Here is a 23,595-nt window from a genome sequence, read left to right as displayed (position 1 = left end):
CGACGCATCCGTCGCTCTTTTCCATCTCGTTCTCGGCGGCAGCGATGCGCAGTAAGAGAGGACCAGAGCCGAGACCCAATTTTCGCGATACGAAGATGCCCTCGTGGAACTTCGATCCTTGCGCAAGTGACCTCTAAGCCCTCAATTAAGCTACGTACTTGTGGTGATTGGGTGTCGTATTTCCGATTATTATTATGGGTATGCCGAGATGCGGGTCGGTGTGCGTAATTGGGCGAACTTGTTCGATGTTGTTGCTGTTGCTTGGGGTTGTGATCTGTGGTCTTGGATAGCTGGAATTTGTGAACCGATTGTCTCGCACGTCCTTGATGCGTCGAGAATTGAAGGCATTCGGATGGAGGACGTTTGGCCGTGAACTTTAGCCTTGTAAGGGTGAAATTAGTTGAGCAGGTTGTCTCATTTAGTTAGTGCTTCGGACTCTTGAAGCTTTGGATGGCAAGGTTGTGGAGTTGCTGTTGCACGGTCTCCATTGCGGTAGCCGTAATCGACTTGGGAGCTTGAATAGAGTACCTAGGCCCCCAAGAATAACTGATCGTGGACTGTCGATCTAGGATTTAGCTGGTCATGAAACTCTGGTTGGTTAAGTTGCCAGGCTAGGTGGTCTGATTTTGCTGGTCGTGGTGGTGTTTGGGGTTCTATAAGTGTGCTTTTATTTTGCTAGGATCACCCTCATGAACGAGTAGGGATATTATTTCGGAGTACGAGGCTACACGAATTGGTTGTCTAGACATGGTTGTTATAGTTGGATTCTTTGGTTATCAATGCTATGGGAACAACTTCGTATGCGTATGGTATTATTTTTCAGTGCTCTATTAGACGACAAGTAGGTAGTTTAATAGTTGGACTACATGTTTACTTGCAGAGCTTTTAAGCTCACCCTTGTGGATCTAACTATTTTTCAGGTGAACGAAAGTAAGTTAGCTAGCAAATGAAGACGGTGGATAAGGGCAATGCTCTTGTAAAGGAGTCGGAGCTGAGTTAAGGTCAGGCTACTGCAAGTGGTAGCTAGAGAAGGAGGGTGATTGGGGGTCCGGGTTGTTACATATAACTAGTCATTTTTTCGAAAAAAATATTTCTCAGATTTTGAGTTTTCTGTGAAGCAAACGCACCCAAAAAGCATAGTGACTGGGGTGTTGGATTTGCTAGAAGAAGTGCTAGGCTCCTACGCACATCTTATACAATCTATTGAGGATAACGTTGCATATGGCACCATAAATTTTACAGATTGAGAGTTAGGAAGTCAAGTTCGTCTTAGTTGGTAAAGTGGATGAAGACCGAGTGAGTCTTGCACGGACACGGTTTATGAGCCCAAAGCAATCGCAAGCGCTTACATGATTAACGGCCATGATGGACCCTAGCCCTGCTCGTCTAGATCAACCGTCACTGCTCCAAACACACACACAAACACACAAAAAGCATAAAGGGCCAAGTCCTAAGCCTTCCCCTTTCTCTATTTTTGTTTCTCCGCCGTGGCAAATCGAGAACCTTGGTCTGATGGAAGATGGGACTGTCTTACTTTTGAATGAAACCTTCTGTTTGCGGGTTGTTCTCCATAATTTCAAGCATGGTCCATAATACCAAATTTCAGATGACATTGCATGCATGCCAATTGATGTCTCTGATTTCACTAAAGGGATAATGACACATACATAAAATCTATGAACTTTGGTCCAATGTTTATCAATGTGGTCTCTGAACTTTAAATTTGTTCAATATGTCCCATAAATTTTTTGTACATATTCAATTTAGTCCCTAAATTATATGAAAATGTTCAATATTATCGTTCTATAAATTTAAGTTAATGGACAACATTAAACATTTCATAAAGTCCGGAGACAAAAAGTTAATACTTATCAAAAGTTCTGGGATCGCATTGAATAAATTAAAAGTTCTAATGACATTGCACTTTGGGCTAAAATTCAGGGACTACATTGAATAAATTTAAAGTTCATGAATCATGTTACATATTAAATCAAAGTTTATTAATCATTTGTATCATTTTCCCTTCACTAAACAAGCATGGTATAGTTCCAATGAGAGTCACACTTTTGGAGTGAGTCCATGCTTTTTAATCCAAAAAGCTCCTATTTACTCTTGGCTCCACACTATTCCGACACATGTAGTGATGTTATTGGAGTCTCAGTGTGTGCCTTCCTTGGAGGATAACGAGCAATCTTTGTTCCCCATCTGCTTTTGCGTTGTCAGAATCTCCTGGTCCTCAGACCAAAATCTGCATGTACTGCGACCTTATATCACAGCAAGACACACCTGAGCTGCCCCTCCACACCGGAAAATAACCCGTCAAACAAACAATCCCAACGGCCGCATAAAATCTATTTTCTTTCTTATTGAAACTTCTCCGGGAGAAGTTGGTAACATCCCAGAATTCCTTTTTAGCTTGAAACCATGCCACAGGACAAGTTGCACTCACGCATAATTTGCTGAGAATCATTGCCGGATCAGGGAAAAAGCATTGAAGACTGTCGTACATATTCCTTGCTTTATGGCTACTCCTTCCGATTCTATAAATAGACCACCTTCTTGCATGAAAGTAGTCCCAATGTAAGGGCAAAATACCATGGCCGAGGAAAAGAAAAGTGAATTAAGAGGGTGCATCAAGAACACTACAGGCCCTTGGATAGTCCACAAAGCCAGGAAAGATGGAAGGCTTGTCACACGATACCGATTCCCTTCAGAGACTGAACGCCAAAACAACAAAAGAAGGGAGTGCAAGCGACGATCCTTGGCCCGAAAGATATTTGCCGGCCTTCGAGCTCATGGAAATTATAAGCTGCCTAAACATGCCGATTCTAATGACTTGCTGAAGGCTGTTTGTGAAGAAGCGGGTTGGCATGTCGAAGAGGATGGAACCATTTCCAGAAGAGTAAGTCTTCCGAACATTGCCACGATTACAATGCTCAAGTGTCATCAGTTAACTTTTTTATTCTTTTTAAGCCCGTGCTGTTTTGTGATGTTAGAAGAGTAGAAGGTTTCGTTTTCTTCACGATGGATAAGCACGTTTGCATGCCTATTTACAAATGATGCTGCAGAATGTTCACTCGGATTTGTCAAGCTCAAGTTCTCCAATGGTGTCACTTGAAGATCCTGCTTATTGCACTTGTGGTGATCGTGAAAATGTAGAACATGCCAACCGCTTTGCCTCAAAAAAAGCCTCTTCGGCCAAGGAGCTTGTTCATGAAGAAAATATTAATCTCTCACTCTCATTATAATGATTAGGGTAATATCATAGATACTTTTACATTAGCGACAAGTTAGATCGAAGAGAGTAGCATACATCTACATCTCTATGAATATACTATAGCTATGTTGGATATATTTGGAATGAATCTAAAAAGAGATTTAGCCAAGGAGCAGTTTGTGGTTGAACGTTACCAGAGTAGTGCGATATAATACTTATGTTTCTCTCGTTGCTTATAACTTCAAACAAAGTATTGAAATGCTATTCTATATATTCACTTGAAATGAGTATTTTTTTTCTGATAATACTTTTAGTTCATTTTTATTAACACGATGGAACGTGCGGTTGGCAGACTAGAAAGTGAAGCTTTACAAGATTTATAATCTACACTTTTTGTTATCATTCCCAGATGTTAATTTGACAAGTGTATGTGTTGTTCCTGCTATTTATAACAGGGGTGGAGGGTTACTCAACTCAAAATTCCCCATCACATTACTGCACATGGAATTTTTTTTTTAAAAATGGTGGGCAAAAAAAAAAAGCAAACAGGGAACCTTTTGTACATCCTTTCCTCTTTCAAGACTATTTTTTGCTTGTTGTGTGGTGGTGAAGTAAATCCATCCTAACTACTCTTAATTGTGGTCAAACCTCAAGTTATGTAAAAGTAAGAAATAAGAAGCTATCTAAGTGACAATCCTCCAATTCTATCCTCTAAAGTTTGTGTCCGACTATGGAAAATGTGGGCGTAGAGAAGTTCCACATATCTGGCACTCCCGGCAAGCACCAATGGAAGCAGTCCGCATAGCTAATCGGCTTTGCCTTTTGCTCTTCGATTAAGGGTTCCCATTGTCGCCTATGTGGGGACGGGTGTGCTTCTTTCCGATACTCCGAGAGAGCTGTGTGGTGTTCAGGATTTGAACTCCGAGGCCTCTCACTTTCAATCCATCGACCACGGATTCGACGACCCACATCATTCCCGGGTCAGACTCGCTTCCCCAGTACCCTTCTTTCGTGATTGATTCGGTTTCCGCCAAGCAGTTTTGGTCTATGTCCCCATTCTATTCCTCGACTCTACGACATGGGAAAGATCGTTGTTTTGCTTATTCCTTTATAAACGAATATGCAACCAAAAGGGATGCATTTATGCTATGAAAATTAGGAAAACTATAAAAAAAAAAAAGCTTAAACTTATTATATTGGTACCAATTCAGTCATAAACCTTTCAATTAGATCAATATAGTCCTAAACCATTTTTTATAGGTACCAATTTAGTCCATTTAGCCAATTTTAGCCGAAAGCCGCTAACGTGAACGCCTATTATCTTATGTGGTATGACTGGCACTAATATAGATATTTTTAATTATTTTTTTCATTCTTTTTTCTTTTCACTTTGGCCGGCGGGCCAGCAAAGGCCTAGCATGAGGGCCTTCACGGCCTTGCACACGGCCGATAGGCCGTGATGGCCCCGGGCGAGGCCATTGTGGCCTCAAAGGCCTTTCCCTAGGGCCGCCTAACCCTCACCAGCGGCGGTCAAGGGCTAGCCAACCCTTGCCACCAGCCAATGAGCGCCGGCTAGCCCCCGACCAATTGTCGGTGATCCTCGTCGGCCAATGTAGAAGGGAAAAAAGAGGAAAAACCAATAAAAATATTTTAAAAAAAAGTGAAAATAAGCGATTTCTGATCAAAATTGGTCGGATTGACTAAATTAGTACTAATGCAAACAGGTTTATGACTAAATTGATCGATTGAAAGGTTTACGAATCGAATTGACATCAATACAAAAGATTTATGACTTTTTTTGTACTTTTCCCCACGAAAACTTCATAGCTTTCATGAGTTGGAGACATGCTAACAATGAACACCTGGTCCTTGGAGCTGTTCACATGCTCTTCTATTCAATCGGACCTTGTGTTGAGAGCCATCTCATAGGCACGTGGCATCATCATACCGTTGTAAATCCCGTCTGAGCCCTCACCTAAATGAAGAATAGTTCCCCCCACGAAATTGAGGTTTAATTAGAAGTTACATAATGTCGTTTTATTTGAAGACATTTGGGACCCAATTTGCATTTATAGATGAAGAAAGAAAGCTCGCAAGACTTTCATTTGGGATCTCCTCCAAAGATACAGAAAAATTGTCCAAAAAGTCTTAAACATATTGCATTTTTGCCAATTTAGTCCTAAATCACTAAATTTTTATCAATTTTATTCTAAACCTTTTCATATTTTGTCAATTAAGTCTTTCTCGCGAATTTTGGTTGAAAATCGTTGGCGTGGACACCGGCCGTCCTACGCGACATGGCTAGCGCTAATGTGAACAATTTTTAATAATATTTTAATTATTATATTTTCAATTTTTATTTTTTATAATTTTATAATTTTTATTTTTCTCTTTTTCATTGCTTTTTTCTGCGCTAGCGAGGGCCACCAAGCCCGTAAGATGGTCATTATCCACGTCAACGATTTTCAATCAAAATTGATAGGATTGACTCAATTGGAAATGCATGAAAATGTTTAGGACTTAATTCGTGAATTAAAAAGTTTAAGATTGAATTGGAAAAAATATAATAATTTTTTTTTATATTTTTTCGAATTTTAGAAAATGGAATCTATTAGACCTTAGAACCAACCTTAGAACCTATGACAAGATAGATTTCACGTTTAGGTCATGCATGGCAGGTTCCAAATTCAAAAAAAAAAAATGATGAACTTATTCTGACAGGTAGGTTTCAAGTTCCAAGTAGAACCCGAATGAAATCCGAAATCGCTCACCCCCAATAGCCTTTCGAAAATACTGAAGCACAAGACAAACGGGGACGTACCTTGTGCTTTCAGCTTTTGCCAAAGTTAGTATTTGACCAAAGGAGTCCCAAAAAAAATATTGCCAAACACCCCAAATTTCCTATAAGAGGCTTGGGAAAATTGAACCAAACACAGCTAGTATGTTTGTTTATCCATGAAATCTAATAACCTATGGGGCAATGTAATTGTCCGCAACATTGTTCAAAAGGGTCTATTAAACAACGTCATGGGGTAATAACTAATCTAATTAGCTCTTTAAATGTCCCATGGCTGCACATCGATCCTCAACTTGACTCTTCCAAATCTAGCGGCAAAGAAACCCGAAGTTTCCATGGAATCTCCAAATCCCCTAAATACACCATGCTGTTATCGGTCACCGAGCAACTCCAGAAAACTCTCCATCGAACCAGCTGTCATTGAGATTTGCTCAACTCCCAGTTCCTCAACCTTCCTCTTTAACACAAAGATGGGGAAATCTATGGAGGTCGGCACACCAGTTCCGGAAGAGTACCCGAAAGGTAGATAAAGTCATCATCTCATGATTTCCTAGAATTTTCCGTGCATTGCAAGCACATGCACATCATGCTACAGCAGTTCATCCGAAGATCCCGTGGAATAAACCAACGCTTGAAGAACGGAGCAAAAATTTTCCAGAAATGCCAAAGAATCGAAACTTGACTGACTAAAACTTATGTCTATTCAATTCCCTTGGATTTCTGCAACGATAAATTGGGCTTAAGTACACCATAAGTGTCAAAATTTATGTACGATGCTCACTTCAATGTCAAAACTTTCAAAATAACCACTTAAGTACCAATTTTTTATGCTAAAATTTTCAAAACAATCACTTAAGTGTCAAATTTTTGAAAAATACTCACTTTAGTGCCAACTTCGGAGAGCCACGTCAACTCAAATATTAATAAAAAATAGGCTACGTCGAATTTCCGTTGAGCCATGTCAGCTCAAATCGGAGTTGGCACTGAAGTGAGCGTTTTTTCAAAGATTTAACACTTAAGTGATCGTTTTGAAAGTTTTAGCATTTATAGTATACTTTAGCCGATAAATTGGATCAATCTCCCCTCATCTTGAGTTTTCGTGGTCCTTCACTTGGGGAAAATGCCTTTTTGGTTTTAAGCCACTCATTCATATTTTAGAGCTTAGATTTCCTTGGAGAAGATTCTGAAATCAGATTAACAAGGTACATTTCCGAGTTCTGAAACACCACAAAACTCTTGACAAGTTCCCGTTTTTGACCCTTCCGTCTTAATCGACTCAAGAGTCGAACATTCTATAGTGTTAATAGGATTGCATTTCTTCGGACGAAAAAAGAATTATATAATCCTTCTTGTACGTGTTATAATTCTGATGATGTATCAAATTCTCTATTTTTACGCTTGTTATAATTCTCGAGGGTATACCAATCAAGTTACACTTAATGCAGGGAAAAATTGTCAAAAAAGTTTTAAACCTTTCACACTTTTGTCAATTCAGTTCTAAATCTTTTAAGTTTGCCGATTCAGTCCTAAATATTTTCACTTTTTTTCAATTTAGTCATATTAACCGGAAATTACTAATATGGATGCTAATTGTCCTACGTGACATCACCGATGCTGACATAGATAATTTTTAATAATTTTTTAAATTATTTTATTTTTTATTTTTTCCTTCTTTTCCTTTGGAGGCCAGCAGCCCCGCCAGCCACTAGGCGAGGGCCGACGACCCTCACCAGACCCTAAGAGATTGCCACAAAGCCCTCACGGCCATGGGCGAGGGGTCGCAACCCTCGCCTCACCAAATCTAGCGAGGGCTCATCGATCACGCTTAGATTTGGCCATGCGAGGGAGGGTGAGGGTTGCAACCCTCGCCCAAGTGCCAACATGGTTCTTCGGCCCTCGGCTAGAGGTTGGCGAGGATGCCAGCCTCTAATTCCGTAAAGTCAAGAAAAAAAATTTGAGAAAATATTTTAAATTATCCACTTCAACGTCGGCGGTACCACGTAGAACAGTCAACATTCACGTTAGTGATTTCCGGCCAATAAAACTAAATTGGTAAAAGGTGAAAATATTTAAGATTAAATCGACAAACTTAAAAGGTTTATGATTGAATTGGCAAAAGTGCGAAAGGTTTATGATTTTTTTTGACAATTTTCCTGTAATACAAAGGGGCAAAGTTTCACACCACAAATGATAGTTAAGTGCTAGCTAGCTAACCTTAATACCTCCTAAGTTACTTCTTCGTTTTACATAGGGTTAACACTAGAAAAAAAAACTCAAACTAGTATACATATGATAAATTTATCACATACTAATTTTTTTACCATGAAAAACTCTAAATTGGTACGCATGTGATAAATTTACCCCAAATTAATTTTTTAATCACCAAAAACTCCAAACTAATACATCTATGACAAATTTGCCCTCTATTAGTTTTGTTTAAGTTGGGTTAATACCATGAAAAACCTCAAACAAGTATACATGTGACAAACGGAGAATAAAAATCCCAAACTGGTATACCCATCAATTGTCACATGTTATCCAATTTAGCAATTTGATAGTAAAATTTAACGGAAATTAACGAAAGGTAAATTTGTCACAGGTGTATCAGTTTGTAATTTTTAGTAGTCAAAAAATTAGTTTGGGATAAATGTCACGTGTGTACCGGTTTATGATTTTTTGTGATATTAATAGCCCTTGTAAATAATAGAAGAGAAAGAAAAACTCCTTTATTTTCCCCTTGTTATTGCGGTCAAAAGAGATAAATTAGCATTGTGAACAAGGAAGAAGGATCCAAACGTAGTTACCCCCTTCAGTCAAGTTCCAAGTCTAGACAGAAGCAAATTCATCAAATCCCTCGTCCTATCTCACAAGGGCAATATCGTGATTTGGCATTCCTCATCTCCTATAAATGTCCCATGCTCTCTTGCCCGTCACGTTCCACAGCAAAAACAACCACTCATTTTTTGGCAAATCATGGGGAGACTCGGCCTTCGTTTGGCATTGTTGCTTTGCCTTGCCATCTCCACAGCCAATGCTCAGAGCGCTAGCAACGTCAGGGCAACGTACCACTACTACAACCCCGCGCAGAACGGATGGGACCTGAACGCCGTCCGCGCTTATTGCTCAACATGGGACGCGAGCAAGCCGCCGGCTTGGCGGAAGAAGCACGGGTGGACCGCCTTCTGCGGCCCGGCCGGGCATCGTGGGCAAGAGGCCTGTGGCAAATGCTTGAGGGTAAGAGAAAACTTCAGGGATTTCAAACAGTCCTATTTTTGCGTTATATAACTTTTAGGACCTCCTATATGTTTCGAGCAACTCCTCCGGAGGTGAGAGACGGCATTATTAACTCAAGTTCCGCTGTGCGCAGATCACGAACATCAGGACGAATGCGCAAATTACCGCGAGGATCGTCGACCAGTGTAGAAACGGAGGGCTCGATCCGGACTACGACACCATCTTCCGTCCGCCTGGACACGATGGACACGGATATAACCAAGGACACCTCATTGTGAACTACCAGTTCGTTAACTGTGGTGACTAAATCATACTCAGTTTCTAGTTTTCGCAAGTTCGCGCCTGGGAATAATAAGACTTTGTTGAGAAAGAAGCGGTCGCTTCTTCTGTAATAGAAGTCGTTATTACGAAATAAACATAATTACTATTATTGTGAATCTATTGTCGTGGAATGAATGATCAAACAGACGAGATGAGTGCAATATGACGAGAACTTAGTTTCCAAAAGTATTCTAAATGAAATATGGATGGAAATATCCCTACAATTATACCCACATTATTCGAGTTTTCTAGATTGAGCTCGAGTACAAATTCCATTACAAATTTATCGTGAACGAGTTGAAGGAAGGCTCCTTTCTTGTTCAGATAGGCGCAATTTGGTGGATATGAAAGAAAAGTTCGATTCGTCCGGTTGGATTTCCCTGGGAATATTCAGAACTTCTCCCTAGATCTTCAATTCCAGCCCAAAAACCGCACAGGAAAACTTGATTCTCTATCCTACGATCAAGCTTGTTTAAGAACTACAACGCAAGCCATAACCAGGAGATGAAAGTGGATTGGATACGGTCCTCCGGACCCTACTTTTGTACGGATCCACATATCAAATCTAGCCTATCTTTCATGGAGAAGAAAAAGGAACTCGTCAGAAACGAATGAAACCAGTGCGGTCGCCGGCCAGAACCTTCACATTGAGGCCGGTTAGCGTAGCTCTCACTCTCATAAACCCGCCAACGGTATTCCTAACTTTGCTAGGGGAGTGGGCCATTAACTTGACCTTTCAAACTTGGTAAAAGGAATGCCCCATGTGAAATGAAACCCTTTCCGGACCACACCTTAAGCATATGCAAATCAACATCCTAAGACCCCGTGAAGCGATAAGGAGATGGGAAAACAAGAAAAATGAGAGGGATGACACTGACAACAAATGACTCTGCAAGTCGAGTCGACTTTTATGATCCATTTGTTTCGCAAGAAATGAGTGATTTGAAGAAAAAAAAAAGTTAAAAAATAATCGCTTTTATCGCTTGAAATAATTAGTCAATAAAAATTATTTTTATTGGCAATAGCAATTTATATCTGAATATTTTCGGATATGATGGAAATATTTTTCGTTCATTCGACTTTATAATTAATGCGAGCGATCAATTTCGAGTATCTTGATTTTTTAGTCCAATCAAACTAAAGTAGAAATTTTAACACTCGATTGAGCTTGAGTGCAATTTCAAGCATCAAGCACATAAGTCGAGTTGAGCTCGAGTTTGGCACTATATTGACTTGAATCACGCGACTATACCCGTACGGATGGGGATATAACCGGTGTTCGAGCCTCGTCCATGGCAAACTACAAAAGAGAAAGCGAAAGATGGGCATGTTTTCATGGACGCATAAAAAAACGTCAAGTAATTTGTAAGGATTAAGCTAGGTTGATATATACTAACAGATATTCTTGGAGAGGGATCTATAATCTAGCTGGTATATTTAACTAAAATAGACATTTAATGCATTGACTTTAAGGAAAAAAGCCACAAAAATCCCATATTTTATCCACTGTTACAGATATACCTTGAACTTTTTTTTGTGGCATCAATAATCCTAAACTATGCTTATTTATACACATTTACTCTAAAATTTTTCTTGTGGCATAAAAAATCCAAATTTATATCTATGTGATAAGTTTACCCTACCATCAAGGTTCCGTTAGACGATGTTTCAGCCAAAACAAGATTGTTTTTATTTCATTCAAGCCGCGTGGGCACCATATCAACACTATTTACTTTCCGGCATTCGTGTAGATAGATTCTTAACGGTTCTCACCGATCGAATTTTGATAAAGGTAAATGTATCACACATGTATAAATTTGATATTTTTGGTATCACAAAAAAAAGTTTAGAATAGATATGTCACCGTGGGCATCACTATAAAGGTTTGGTAAGCAGCAGATGAGGTTTTAGCACGTTTAATACATTTGACTTTACTGGAGACGAGCCTTTCTTCTACATATAAAAGTCTAAATTTTGATAAATGACGGTAAAGAATTTGAGACATAATTTGAAAGTCTCAAGTCAAATTATAATCATCTTATTTTACTATAAATTTTGGGCGGCGCTATTTTCATCCCTATATGACTAAATCCACCCAATTTTCACCAAAAAGACAAAACTATCCTCTATTATTCAATTGCAATTTAAATTGGTGGTCACAAATTTATTTACTTTCTTCTTTTTTTGAGTTTTCTATAAGCATATAATATCTACTTACCATAATTGAAGATTTCACATATTTAGATGTATTGTAGAATTTCCACGCACATTAAAGGCACTATATTTTTTATTGTTATATATTACTTTCGTAAAATTTATTTTGTCAAGAAGACAAATTTACAAGAAATCTAGTTCTTTTTTACGTTGTCAATCGAATTTATGGATAAATTGCTAAGTAGATAAAGTTTAATTAAATCAAAACACTGCATATAGTAATAATTTATTGTTTTGAAAATGCCAATGAAATATTACTATTTTAGGTTGACCAAAATTAATATCATCTATCAACTATTTACGAAAAAATAACAATATACCTCAATGTGCATAATATTTTGAGCGTATTCGTAGATATTTCCCTAATGTCATACCTACTCTTATAAAAGTATCTCGCTAATAAAGTATGGAGAAAAGATAATTTTTTAATAGAGGAAAGATAAATCCTTTGATATAATAAATAAAGAGACTTGTTTTAGACTAATGATTTTAAAAAAGAAAAGTTCACCAAGAAAGTGAGCTTTTGAGATAAGAGGAACAAAATAAATAAATAAAGAAGTTGTTATAAGATCGACCATGAAGAAGAGACTTTTCAGTCCTATAATATATCAAAGAAAGTCCTTTTTTCTTACTATTAGCGAGATAATTTTATACGGAGCATGTAAATCATTACAGGATCGATATCTTGGAATGTAATTTTCTTTAATAACCCCAAAAACAAAGCATGTAAAATGCTTAAAATTATGGTAACTATCCTAAATAGAAGAAGACAAATAGAAAAACGGAGGAGTAGGGCTATGACTGTAAATTACAATTGAAAAATGATGACAGTTTTGCCTCTTATTGTAAATTGGGGTGAATTTAGTCGTTTAGGGGTGGAAATAGTGCCGCCCATTTTACATATTGTACAACTAAGAAGAACAATTATATGATAGAGGAAAATGTTTCAAATATGTATAAGTCCGTCATGATTCACGACATAAAAATAGAATGTTATAAAGGATTAGCTTTCAAATGATTAAAGCATCGATATAGTACAAGTTCAATTTAGTCCCTAAATTTTATAAAAGTATTCAATATTGTCCTTCGACAACAATGAGAACCTTCACAGAGTCCATGGACTAAATTGAACATCTATTAAAAGTTTATGAACAATATTGCACATTGAACTAAATTTCAGGAACCACATTAAACAAATTTAAAGCTCGAGGACAACATATATCATAAGTGTAGAGATTAAATTGAACATATAGCAAAACTTTATGGGTCATATTGAACAAATTAAAAGTTCATGAACGGCATTACACATTAAGCTAAATTTCAAGGACCACATTAAATAAATTTAAAATTTAGAGACTATATTGCATATTATGCCAAAATTTAGGAACTATTTGGGTCATTATTATTAATTTTTTTTATCAATAAAAATACAGAAGCACACAAGCCTCGGCCATTTCGAACTTGCCTGTTCACCAACAACTGGAGCACAAAAGCTTTTCCCAACAGCCAACCAACATCGACTCTGACGGCGTAGGTGAGGGCATTAACATGTCCTTGAGGACTTAGGGCTAAATTCATTACCAAATTAAACTCTAGCCCTGGCCTTAATTTAGGCTAAATCACAGTCTGTAGCTCAATACCATTTCGCTCCTTATTAACTAAAAACATAGTTAAGTTTTGATTATTGTTTTTTTTCCGGCTTAGAATTAACAATTTCTTGATGATTTTCTTGGTATAACTCTTTCCACCTTTTATCATATTGTCCTTTTTCGAGAGTGCATTTTAACGATTATATTTCATTACCATGTTAAAATAAAGTAAAATTTCGTTTTTTCACTTCCAAAAGGTATCCCAATATATTGTAGTGCACATTTTGCTCGATCAATGAGAAAAAAGTTTCTACTCTGTGCCCAATTTAAATTCTAACGAAACAATAATGAGTAGGAGCAGCCGACGCATCTTTCCCAACCCGTCACAGTACAAATGGCAAGTCATTACTGTTGGATGCTGCCATGTCATGGCTTACTCACACGTGGGGAGTAAATTCTTTGCATTTTTTTTTCAATTTAGTACAGCACTTCTAACTTTTACCAATTAAATCTTAAACATTTTCACATTTTACCTATTGAGTCTATCCAGCCAATTTTTGCTGAAAATCACTAACGTGAACGATGGCCATCCTACGTGGCACTACCAACACCGACGTAAATGATTTTTTTTATGATATTTTAATATATTTTCAAAATTTTTTTATTCATTTATTTTTTCTTTTTTTATTTTCTTAAGTTTTCCTTTTTTACTCTTTATTTTTTTCTTCTTCTTTTCATTTTCTATTTTTCCCTTTTTGCTTCTGCCGGCCATTGCCAGGCCTCATGGATGGCTGGCGGAGGTCGTCGGCCTCATTCAAGGACAGCCCTCACCCAATTTGACTGGAAGAGGGCTGCCCTCGCCCAAGGCCGACGAGGGAAAAAGGAAAAAAAAGGAAAAAAACTAAAAAAAGAAAATAAAAAATAGTAGAAAATTAAAATAATTATTCGTGCCACGTCAGCAATTTTTTGATCAAAATAGATCGAATGGACTCAATTGAAAAAATATAAAAAATGTTTAAGATTCAATTGGTAAAATTAAAAGGTGGAGAGATGAATAAATAAAAGTCAAATAGATTTATGACTTTTTAGATAGTTTCCCCCTCACACGTGTGTTATGCCACGTGGAGCAACCACAGGTGGTCATACACAATGTGATAGGGATGTATTAAATTATGGTTATCGCAAACATTAAATTCTATTCAACTTTTTGCCCGTGGACATAAAAGGTAGTTGACCAACTGCCTTGCACCATTTCCTCCATCGTATTCCTCTGTTTGTCATGTCATTTTCTTTTTAAACCCTTCGCATGGATTAGTCCCAATTTCCCTTGGAGCGAGCTTAAACTCTGAACATTATCATTTGATAAATATTATTTCTAGGGGCCAGATTTTCGTTTGTGCTTGAAACACTCTTGTTTTTTTTAGATGAAGACGATGTTACCTACTTGTTAAGACGAAGCCCTTTTGCCGCAAAGGTTGGTCAATGGATAGTTTGAAACTCGTGATTTATAAAACGACTCCCTGAAAAATGTCACGTCGCATAATTTTAAATTTTAAATGATTGTCATGCGGGTTTCTCCGTCAATTGAGACACCCCATGTATTCCTAAAAAAAAAAAAGAAAAACTTAAACGATAATCGTTTGTAAAGTAATGGGACCAAATTTAACATTGTACAATAACTTTGGCACTTCCAAAGTTGTCATCGCAAACAAGAACGAGAAACGAAGGTTCATTACTACGGTTTCCTTAACGTAAGTAACTGAATTTAGGCCCGGCATACATCGGAGCAGGCCCAATCAGATCCGATTCGACATTTTAGGTTTGCCAATGGGCTTGTTCATTCCCAAATCACATTAGCAATTCGTTTATAGAAAAATTAACGTCCACGTTCTTCTCGAATTAGTATATTCCACATTGGGTATGCGGAAAATACTTTATAAAGGGAAAATAATAATATAAACTGCCCCCACGATGTTTAAATGATCCATCATATAGCCAGCTATTTTCTAGCCGACTGAGGCACGTGGTTCCTAAGTAAAGTAACAACTGTAAGTCGCCCAAGCTCTTTCTTAGAGATCTAATCATATGCCAATTCATGTCACGTACGGGTAATCTCTAATTAATTGGTTAGAATTATGGATACTATCTGCATGAAAAATTCTAGGTGCTTCCAAGCAGTGCCGTAGAAAATAAAAGACTGAAGACAAAAAGTTGAAATTTTTTAAAGATGGGCTCAATGTCTCTCAAACGACGGACATATTCAACAAAAGTACAGAAAATTGACCCCCTCCCACAAAAAAAAAAAAAAAAAACTATCATCTAGGATTTTCATTCCAGAAAAACCGATGTGGTATTTTCTGTGTAAATTTCAATACTTAAATAACGAAATAATCGGTTTAGATTTTAAGCGCACTGTTAGCTTAAGTTTTACTTTTCCTGATTGGATTAACTTTGCATGAACATGAAAGCATGCAGGAATATTTTTTCGCCGGAGTTTCTTTCCGTTTGGTCACGTAAATTGGGTGAGTTCTCTGATCTCAACGAAAATCGAAAAGCGAGGGAGTTTAGTCTTCCTACAAGCCTTCTATACAAAAAGCTAATCCTTCCTTTTAGCTTATTCGGGGAGCCCTCACAGTAGTTTTCACTCATCTCCCGGTTGAAACTAAACATAATCGGCAATTAAGGTGTTATGATTTAATGCACGCTCTTCGATAATGATACGTGGCTCTTCGATAATGATATGTGGCAATCATGTCACCAACCGTCTTATATAAGTCTCTAATTAGTTTCGGATTCGATCCGAAAAATAGCTCTTAATCAGATTAGCAGAAAAATAAAATGAAAAACGAGATAATATTTTCGGACCCCCCCAAAAAAAATAGAGATTATATTTGATAATTAATGAAAAATAAAAAAAAAATGGCAAAGAAACACAAAAATCTAAAAGAGGGCCCTTTCTCTTCCTTGCCGTTATGCGATTTGTTGCCTCTTTTGTTTTTGCTGCGTCGCAACGCTTCGCAGTTTTACTACACGAATCCGTGAAAAGAGGTAATTCGTCAAAGTGGAGGAACCCCGCAAGCATGGTTTCTTCTCAGCGCACGCGTACGCAGACAGACACAAGAACTTTGAGGAATTTTTTATAATCTTATTGGTTATTGTTTTTGCCCTTGTTCTCATCACTCGTGGAAACGCGAAACTGCGTCTCTCCGAAACAACCCCCCCAACACGTAATTCTCCTCCTCCTCCGAAACCAGACCGAACCCACCTCCCGATTCCTTTGACTTCCTCAGATCCGCCCCTCTTTTTACGTAAAACCGAGCTCTTCTTCCGGTTTTCTGTCCTAAAGTCGTGATTTTTCGCTTCTTTGTCGTGGTTACTGCAAGTGGTTTGGTTCTCGAATCAGTTCTTGGTTGAATGCTGCTGCGGAGATAACAGAGAGGAGGTTCTCTTTTGTTCGGAGAGAGAGAGGGAGAGAGGAGTCATGGTTGGTCAGGCCGTGAAGGTGAAGAGAGAGACGATAAAGGCATGCATGACATGCCCTCTTTGTAATAAGCTGTTGAAGGAAGCTACCACCATATCACTCTGCCTCCACACGTGTAAGTCTCTTAAATTCTTCGACTTTGAGCTGATTAATGGCGTATTTTACGATAGTTTTGATCTGGGTTTGGTCTAATTTTGGGGCATGTGATGGTGGGGCTTCTCGTTCTGTCTCTACGTGATCGGGGTTTGTTCCACTTTGGGGTGTCATCAAAGGGGTGCATTGAAGATTGGACTTTTGTAGCTTCCGGAAATTTTGCACCGAGCTAATGTTGCTCCAGCTTGTTTTAAGTTCTGTGCGCGCGCACTATAATGGGCTGTAAAAGAGAGATTGAAGTATTCTTCTTGCAGGAGTTTCGTAAATCAATTTTACTCAAATGACCTTGTATTTGGTTCGTCTGGGTTTTCAAGTTCTTGATAATCGTCTCTGTGACATTGATCTGCTCTGTCTGCGACTTAAAATTGCATGAATCTTGAACTGGAGAAATATATCCAGTGGTTGGTAAAGAATCTTTCTTGACTAATGCTGTATGATTTGTGGTTTCTTTTTTCTCAATCCCTCCTTGAGTTTTTAATGCAGTAATAGTGTAAGTCAAGGTTCATCAAGTACAGTGTTATAGACCTGTTATTGTATTCCTTGGCAGGAAAATTAGGTGCTTTCTAATAACTTATGAGAGATGGAAGGCGTCGTTGGTTAATTTGATTGACTGATGGAGAACTTGGGATTGGAGAAAGTTCCAGTCTTAGTGATCCCACTTACGTCGATCTACAAAATATACCCTGCATTAAGTGAAAACTGTTTTATTAGTCTCTGCGGCTACTTCTTCTTCAAGTACTATCTCTTCGAAGTACCCTACATGGTTATGTCCCAGCTCTGTGTTTTGTACTGGTGATCTCCTCGTGGAATTACTGACCTCATTTGAGTACCATAGCCTGTGACTTATTGTTGCTTAGTGCACTTAAACACTATCTCATTGGATTTGAATCCGTTGTCATTTAATTCCAATGGCTTTCTTCTGATGCTTCTTGTCTGGTTGTAAAGTTAAAGAGTTTTTTGCAACCAACAAAAATTGAAGTAAGAAGATTGTGTAAAGAAAATATATTTGTAATGTGCAATATGTTTAGCTTGAATTTTGATTAGTTTTGTCTTTAGGATGATATAATCGTCTCTCTTGCATACTTGCATACATAAACGGAAAGACACAACGAATGTAGATCTCTTACATTGAAATTTTGAGTTGTCGCAAAATTTTACATTGCGCACCAAAGCAGGTGGTCCTGAGTTTAAGTTTTTCCAGGCTCTATATTTGTCCGAGAATATAGTTATGTCCGTTTCGGTCTTAGGAGTTTTACACTTCTAAATCAGCCCTTCATTTAGCACAGTGGTCCTGCAAAACTCGTTACTTGTTTTATGTTTTCATTATGAAGCAAATTTTCTTTCGCTACTTTCCGTAACGATTTTTGTCTGACAGCCAACTCTGGAATCATGTCAAGTTTTAAGCTGCATTGTGCTCTTTCATCTTAATTTGGTTAGTGGACTAAGTTCAAGGGGGACTTTTCTTTGGTTCCCATTGTAGCAAGATGGTCAGCCACCTTAGGAAATTGATGCTCATCGCAAACTATTTATTTACAGGGTGCAGTTACACAAAATGAGAGCCAATAGCTATATGACATGGATTTCTGCGCCCATCTGTTTCTATATGTCCGGCTGCAAACATTGTCTCTTCCGAAAATTGAATCATTTTTAGTGTTCAGGAGCAGTAATCTCTCCTGTAGCTTATATGCCTACTTTATAGGATGAAGCGAAAAGTCTAGGCACCGTATGTTATTAAGTGATGTGTAGAGAATCAATTTTAAGGAATGCTGCTAAGGTGAAAGAATTACATGACGTACATCTTTTTTATTGACAGTGCGAGCATAGGGAGGTAATACAATAGAAGAAGCTAGTACATAAGTTGAGCTGGATCCATGAGCATTCTAACTGCTGTGATTATACCCCTTGTTCACATTTAGGAGCTTTTCTTCGAAAGAAATATCTTTTGAAGGGCTAACACATGTCATCCTCTGCATTTTGTTGCCTTTTGGCATGCTTCTATCATGTTTCAGGCAGATGACATATGACCATCTTCTCCTTCTTGTTCTTGTTCTTGTTCTTGTTCTTGTTCTTCTTTTTAAAGAGGAGGGAAAAATGCTTTTGCAAAATGGACAAGTACAATCTTAAAGTCTCTCTGGTAGAGTACTTTCGCCATGTTGTAGTTTGCTTCTGATGCATTAAAGTTTTAACTGCCCAACAGTTTGCAGGAAGTGCATATATGAGAAGCTCTCAGACGATGAGGTGGATTGCTGTCCAGTCTGCAATATTGATCTCGGGTGTCTTCCTGTGGAAAAACTTCGGTTAGTGGTCTTCCATACACGTGCATATGCTGTGTCTTTCCCCGTTCCTTCATCATTCTGCCTCTCCATAGTTCAAAGCTTCTCATTAAGCTTGTTGATTGATGACATGCAGGCCGGACCACAATTTGCAAGACATAAGGGCCAAAGTTTTTCCTTTAAAAAGAAGAAAGGTAAAGGCCGCTGAAATCATACCTCCGGTTCCCCCCCCGACCAAAAGGAAGGAGAGATCTCTATCTTCCTTGGTGGTCAGTGCACCCAAGGTATCGATACAGAGTGGATTAACCGGCAGACGAACAAAATCAGTTGCAAGAAGAGCCACTAGTTCGCGAGCATCCAGTTTTGCCTATGAGGAACCAAATAAGAAAGAAGAAGATTCTATGGGAGATTGTGCCATGAGATCAAGCTCACCGGATTCTTCAAATAAAACAAATAAAGGGAAGGTAAAGACAGGCAAAAGCTGATTTTTTGTAGCAACTAATCACATAGGTACTTTGTCCAAAGGGAACTTATTAGGGAAAGAAAATTGCATGTTTCTTTTTATATTAAAAATGCTTTATCCTAATTCAATTGCAACAGGAGTCATCTCCTGACAAGCCTTATGACCGGAAAAAACCTGCTGAAGACACAAAGGATGGTTTCCAACAAATGGAAGGCAAATTCGATTTATGGACACCACTCAATTGTCTTGTTGAGGCTGCTAACAGAACTAAATCTTCAAAGTCAAATTCACATGGCCTTTCTCTTCCGAAGTTGGAGTCGCTTAGTGCCCTTGATAGGGAGCCTCATGTGCCGGAGAAGAAAGCCAAGGAAGAACTGCCAGATATACCTAAAAGTGGACTCTATATGCCAAAAAGTAAAACTAAGGAACATGGACTCAAAACAAAATTCCAAGATGACAAAAAGGGAATGCCTTTGTCAGGACCAATCAAGCGTAAAAGGGTGCGAGCAACAGGTCAAAAGAAGGCGGCTGCATCTGAAGAGTTAAGCACCTCAGCACAACAGTTGTTAGATGCTTCAAGTGGCAAACACGACAGAAGAAATCATCCAATATGGTTTTCATTAGTTGCCTCTGAAGATCTGTAAGTTGCTTAATGTCTCTTGTTTGTCATGAGAGCTTAAATTCATGAATAAGCCTCTAATATGATGGAGCGGCTACAGGAAAGGAGAGGCTTCTTTGCCACAGATATCTTCTTGTTACCTCAGGATTAAGTAAGTTCTTACGGATGTTGACTGCTTTCCTACAGTGAGCCTTGTACATCTTTGCTTTTGTTGTATTACCTTCTAAAAGAGAAAAGTGAAAAGTTTCGTGGTAGTAGTTGCACTTGTCACTATATTAGACTAGTGCTATTTTGTGTAACTGCTTGGTTTTCGTTATGAAATATGCCTTTCCCAGGTAGAGGCGGCTATTTTGCATATCGAATAGTGTTCAAGTAATAAACCATAAGCAATTAAACAAGTAAACCAAAAAAAAAAAAAAAAATTATTCTTTATGCTTGGTAAAGTGTGTTCTTTTTTTTTTTTTTTTTTACTTTAAGACAAGTGACTCCTTGACATGTGTCCTTAATCTGTTTATCAGTGTTCAACTATCCATTTAAGGAGTTATCTGTGCATTGATGGAGTGGTGAAGGTTATGAATTACATTATTCTTGCTTTTGGCTTCGAAGGTGTGCGAGATATTGAGCTCTTAGCATCACTTGTATTGTCGTATCCATGGGTGCAGCCTTCTTCTCTACATTGGCGTGGGTTGATTTTACTTGAGCTGAGTCATTTGAGATGATGAACCATTTATGTTGCTGATGCTTCTGTAGCATATTCTGTCACGGATTTATTGGGTACTCCAGTATCGTACAGTACACAACGCTGCACCAGTGTGTCACTTTCTTTATATTTGGATATAGCTGAATCTTGTGACCTTATTTGTCAGCTTTATAAACAATCTCACTTTTTAGGTTGCGTGGGAATGGTGATTATCTTCTAGTTAGCTTTTGTGCTACGAGTCTTTCACTGTATTGTCGATACCATTGATTTTTTTCTGTGGTTTGCCTGGAAACCACTCAGTAGATGCATGGATAATCTTCTTTCTAGTTTCTTCATTTATCATGATGTACTGTCTCCGCTGTGTTGTGGTGAAATGAAAATTATGGGTTGCACCTGTAGCAACAGTACTATCTAATTTTGTTATATTTGTTTTTAACAATTTTTTTGGCTGGTATTGTGATATATAACTTCAGTTCTATTTAATGAACCAATCATGATAGAAAATGATTTAGTGTCTGCTTCTGCATTAACATTTTTTTTTATTCCCCAGGGATGGCAACGTACCTGTCTCGATCATCCAAAAGTACCTGGTCAAGAAACTTCAACTTACAAGTGAAGCTGAGGTGAGTATTTGCCTTTTTTCTCCTCAGCACCGATTCTAATGCATGTTTTGATATTGCTCTACTCTGTTTGTATGATGAAATTCAGTTTCGTTCTTTCCATGCCTTTCTGTGAACTTGTGCATCTCGTTTGTTGTCGTAACTGCACTTCTACTGAGAACGAGGTTAAAAGACCGGATGTGTCATGGAAGGAAGGTTATAACCATCATATTAGCGCTGTAGTAAATAGTGAGGTGAAGCATTAATATTTCCGTAAAATTTGGACTTCAATCGAGCATTACTAATTCACTGATGATGCTCCGTTTGTTCCTTATGAGTGAAAACTTCTCGATGTAGAAAGTAAAGAAAAGAGTAACACATTTGTTGTCAGATCTTCAGTTCTGAAATCCGCATACTTTGCTTCTATTTGCAATATGGATTCAATACGCCTAAAATCTTGCTAATAACTTACTAATGTAGTATGGGATTTCAAGGTGGTTAGCCCTTCCTTTTTGAGAATGCATGTCTTTGAGTAGCTTCATTTGAGCCAAATTAATGAGTCTATGATAGTTAGATATAGACGCCCTGCATTAAAATAAGATGGCTCTCTCTCTAAAGCCTGCATAGGGAGTGAGTTTGCTTTTTCTTGCCTCCCTAGTTCTTTAGCATTCACCGTATTTAGCAATTTGTAAAGCAATCAATTCTCAAGAATGTTCTTAGGGCACGGAGATTTTATGGCTTCCCTAGAAATCTACTGGTCATAAACATGGTGATGTCATTGTATCATGATATGAAGTGCGTTGACGAGTTCTTTGGTAACAGAAGGATTGGTAATTTAGAACATCTGACGGTCATTCTGAAAATTAATCTAGGTAGTTTAAGGGAAAAAAAAAGAGTCTGATCCAAAGATCAGCATGATGGTGAAGTTATTGGCAAGTTCAGACCATTCGCGCTACCCTATGCCAAAGAGTGCGTATAAAACAATCTTGTTGAAGGCAATCTTGTCAAAAGCTACATTTAGAATGAATTATGCATCCGAGATTTGCCTTATCGTAGTTTATTATGGGCTAGTCATTGTTTATGCGGATTCTAACGAGATCCGATTTTTCTTGTGGCCTTCATCACTTGTTAAACAGGTGGAGATACTGTGTCGGGGTCAGCCCGTGCTCCCAACTTTGCACTTGAATAATCTGGTCGACCTTTGGTTCCGGACCGCGGCATCACCGAAGAGGGTGACCGCGTCTATCGGGACCTCGGCCAAAGAATTCGTGATGGTTCTGTCATATTGCCGGAAAATCCAAGCTTCGTGAGAAGAACTCACTTTTCCCCCTTTCTTCAATACGGATTAATGAATTAACCTGTCGGAAGTCATGATTATGGTCATAATGCTCGATGTCTCCGTCAATGCAACAATATATGCTGTTTTGTGGCATGTTATTACAAGCTCAAATGGAATTTGATATGTTACTTTTTAAAGACGCTCCCTGTATAGTGTGATTGTACCATTTTCTCAAATCTGGCTCTCCATTTGTTGGGTGCTTGACAGACTCGGCAGCTTTCAACTTGAGAATCGACCAAAATCATTGTAGCGAAGTTGTCCATATATCCTAGGTGCCGGTAAGAAAAATTCGGTCTTTTTGTGCAGTGATTATCGCCTCCTCACTACAAATATACCAAATTTCGTTAATTGGGACTAGAACGTAACTCCGGTTGCTCACAATTCATCCCATCAGCACCTGCATTGTTGCTCTTAGTCGGACACACTTTAGTCGCTCGACGACGTCAAGAATCATCAAGAAAAAATTAACAATCCTGTAATCATATCAATATGAGCAAGCTCGAAGATCCTCGGTATCTTACGGTATTTGACTGATCAGGAAAATTGAGCAAAAGAGAAAGGGATGTAAAGAGAGTGAAAAGAGAGCATTTGTCATT

At 38.2% G+C, this 23,595-nt stretch overlaps 4 protein-coding genes across 4 annotated transcripts in view; 3 read left to right on the top strand and 1 right to left on the bottom strand.

Moving 5' to 3' along the window:
- The window catches only part of LOC125315459 (putative disease resistance protein At3g14460), a 707,586-nt gene that overhangs the window by 625,607 nt on the left and 58,384 nt on the right, over positions 1–23,595 (bottom strand). The window lies entirely within an intron of this gene.
- Positions 2,596–3,248, top strand: LOC125315535 (BES1/BZR1 homolog protein 3-like). The gene is made up of 2 exons (XM_048280727.1): positions 2,596–2,902; positions 3,069–3,248. The coding sequence occupies exons 1-2, from the start codon at positions 2,597–2,599 to the stop codon at positions 3,246–3,248; spliced, it is 486 nt and encodes a 161-aa protein (XP_048136684.1). The 5' UTR covers position 2,596.
- On the top strand, positions 8,943–9,689 carry LOC115734405 (barwin-like). Its single transcript, XM_030665167.2, has 2 exons — positions 8,943–9,248; positions 9,382–9,689. The coding sequence occupies exons 1-2, from the start codon at positions 8,988–8,990 to the stop codon at positions 9,553–9,555; spliced, it is 435 nt and encodes a 144-aa protein (XP_030521027.2). The 5' UTR covers positions 8,943–8,987; the 3' UTR covers positions 9,556–9,689.
- On the top strand, positions 16,533–23,175 carry LOC115734402 (E3 ubiquitin protein ligase DRIP1-like). The gene is made up of 7 exons (XM_030665162.2): positions 16,533–16,968; positions 19,204–19,303; positions 19,416–19,743; positions 19,880–20,382; positions 20,462–20,512; positions 21,612–21,684; positions 22,797–23,175. Exons 1-7 carry the CDS (start codon positions 16,854–16,856, stop codon positions 22,968–22,970), a joined length of 1,344 nt encoding a protein of 447 aa, XP_030521022.1. The 5' UTR covers positions 16,533–16,853; the 3' UTR covers positions 22,971–23,175.

The sequence above is a fragment of the Rhodamnia argentea genome, chromosome 6 (assembly GCF_020921035.1).
Source record: "Rhodamnia argentea isolate NSW1041297 chromosome 6, ASM2092103v1, whole genome shotgun sequence".
NCBI classification, from domain to species: domain Eukaryota; kingdom Viridiplantae; phylum Streptophyta; class Magnoliopsida; order Myrtales; family Myrtaceae; genus Rhodamnia; species Rhodamnia argentea.
This window is presented reverse-complemented; position numbering and strand designations above follow the sequence as displayed.

Bases quoted from the DNA above. Each gene is read 5' to 3' on its own strand.
- LOC125315535 (XM_048280727.1), top strand. From the start codon at position 2,597: ATGGCCGAGGAAAAGAAAAGTGAATTAAGAGGGTGCATCAAGAACACT. The intron at 2,903-3,068 runs GTAAGTCTTCCG...ATGATGCTGCAG, and splicing joins ATGGAACCATTTCCAGAAGA to AATGTTCACTCGGATTTGTC.
- LOC115734405 (XM_030665167.2), top strand. From the start codon at position 8,988: ATGGGGAGACTCGGCCTTCGTTTGGCATTGTTGCTTTGCCTTGCCATC. The intron at 9,249-9,381 runs GTAAGAGAAAAC...CGCTGTGCGCAG, and splicing joins CCTGTGGCAAATGCTTGAGG to ATCACGAACATCAGGACGAA.
- LOC115734402 (XM_030665162.2), top strand. From the start codon at position 16,854: ATGGTTGGTCAGGCCGTGAAGGTGAAGAGAGAGACGATAAAGGCATGC. The intron at 20,383-20,461 runs GTAAGTTGCTTA...GAGCGGCTACAG, and splicing joins TTAGTTGCCTCTGAAGATCT to GAAAGGAGAGGCTTCTTTGC. The intron at 21,685-22,796 runs GTGAGTATTTGC...CTTGTTAAACAG, and splicing joins AACTTACAAGTGAAGCTGAG to GTGGAGATACTGTGTCGGGG.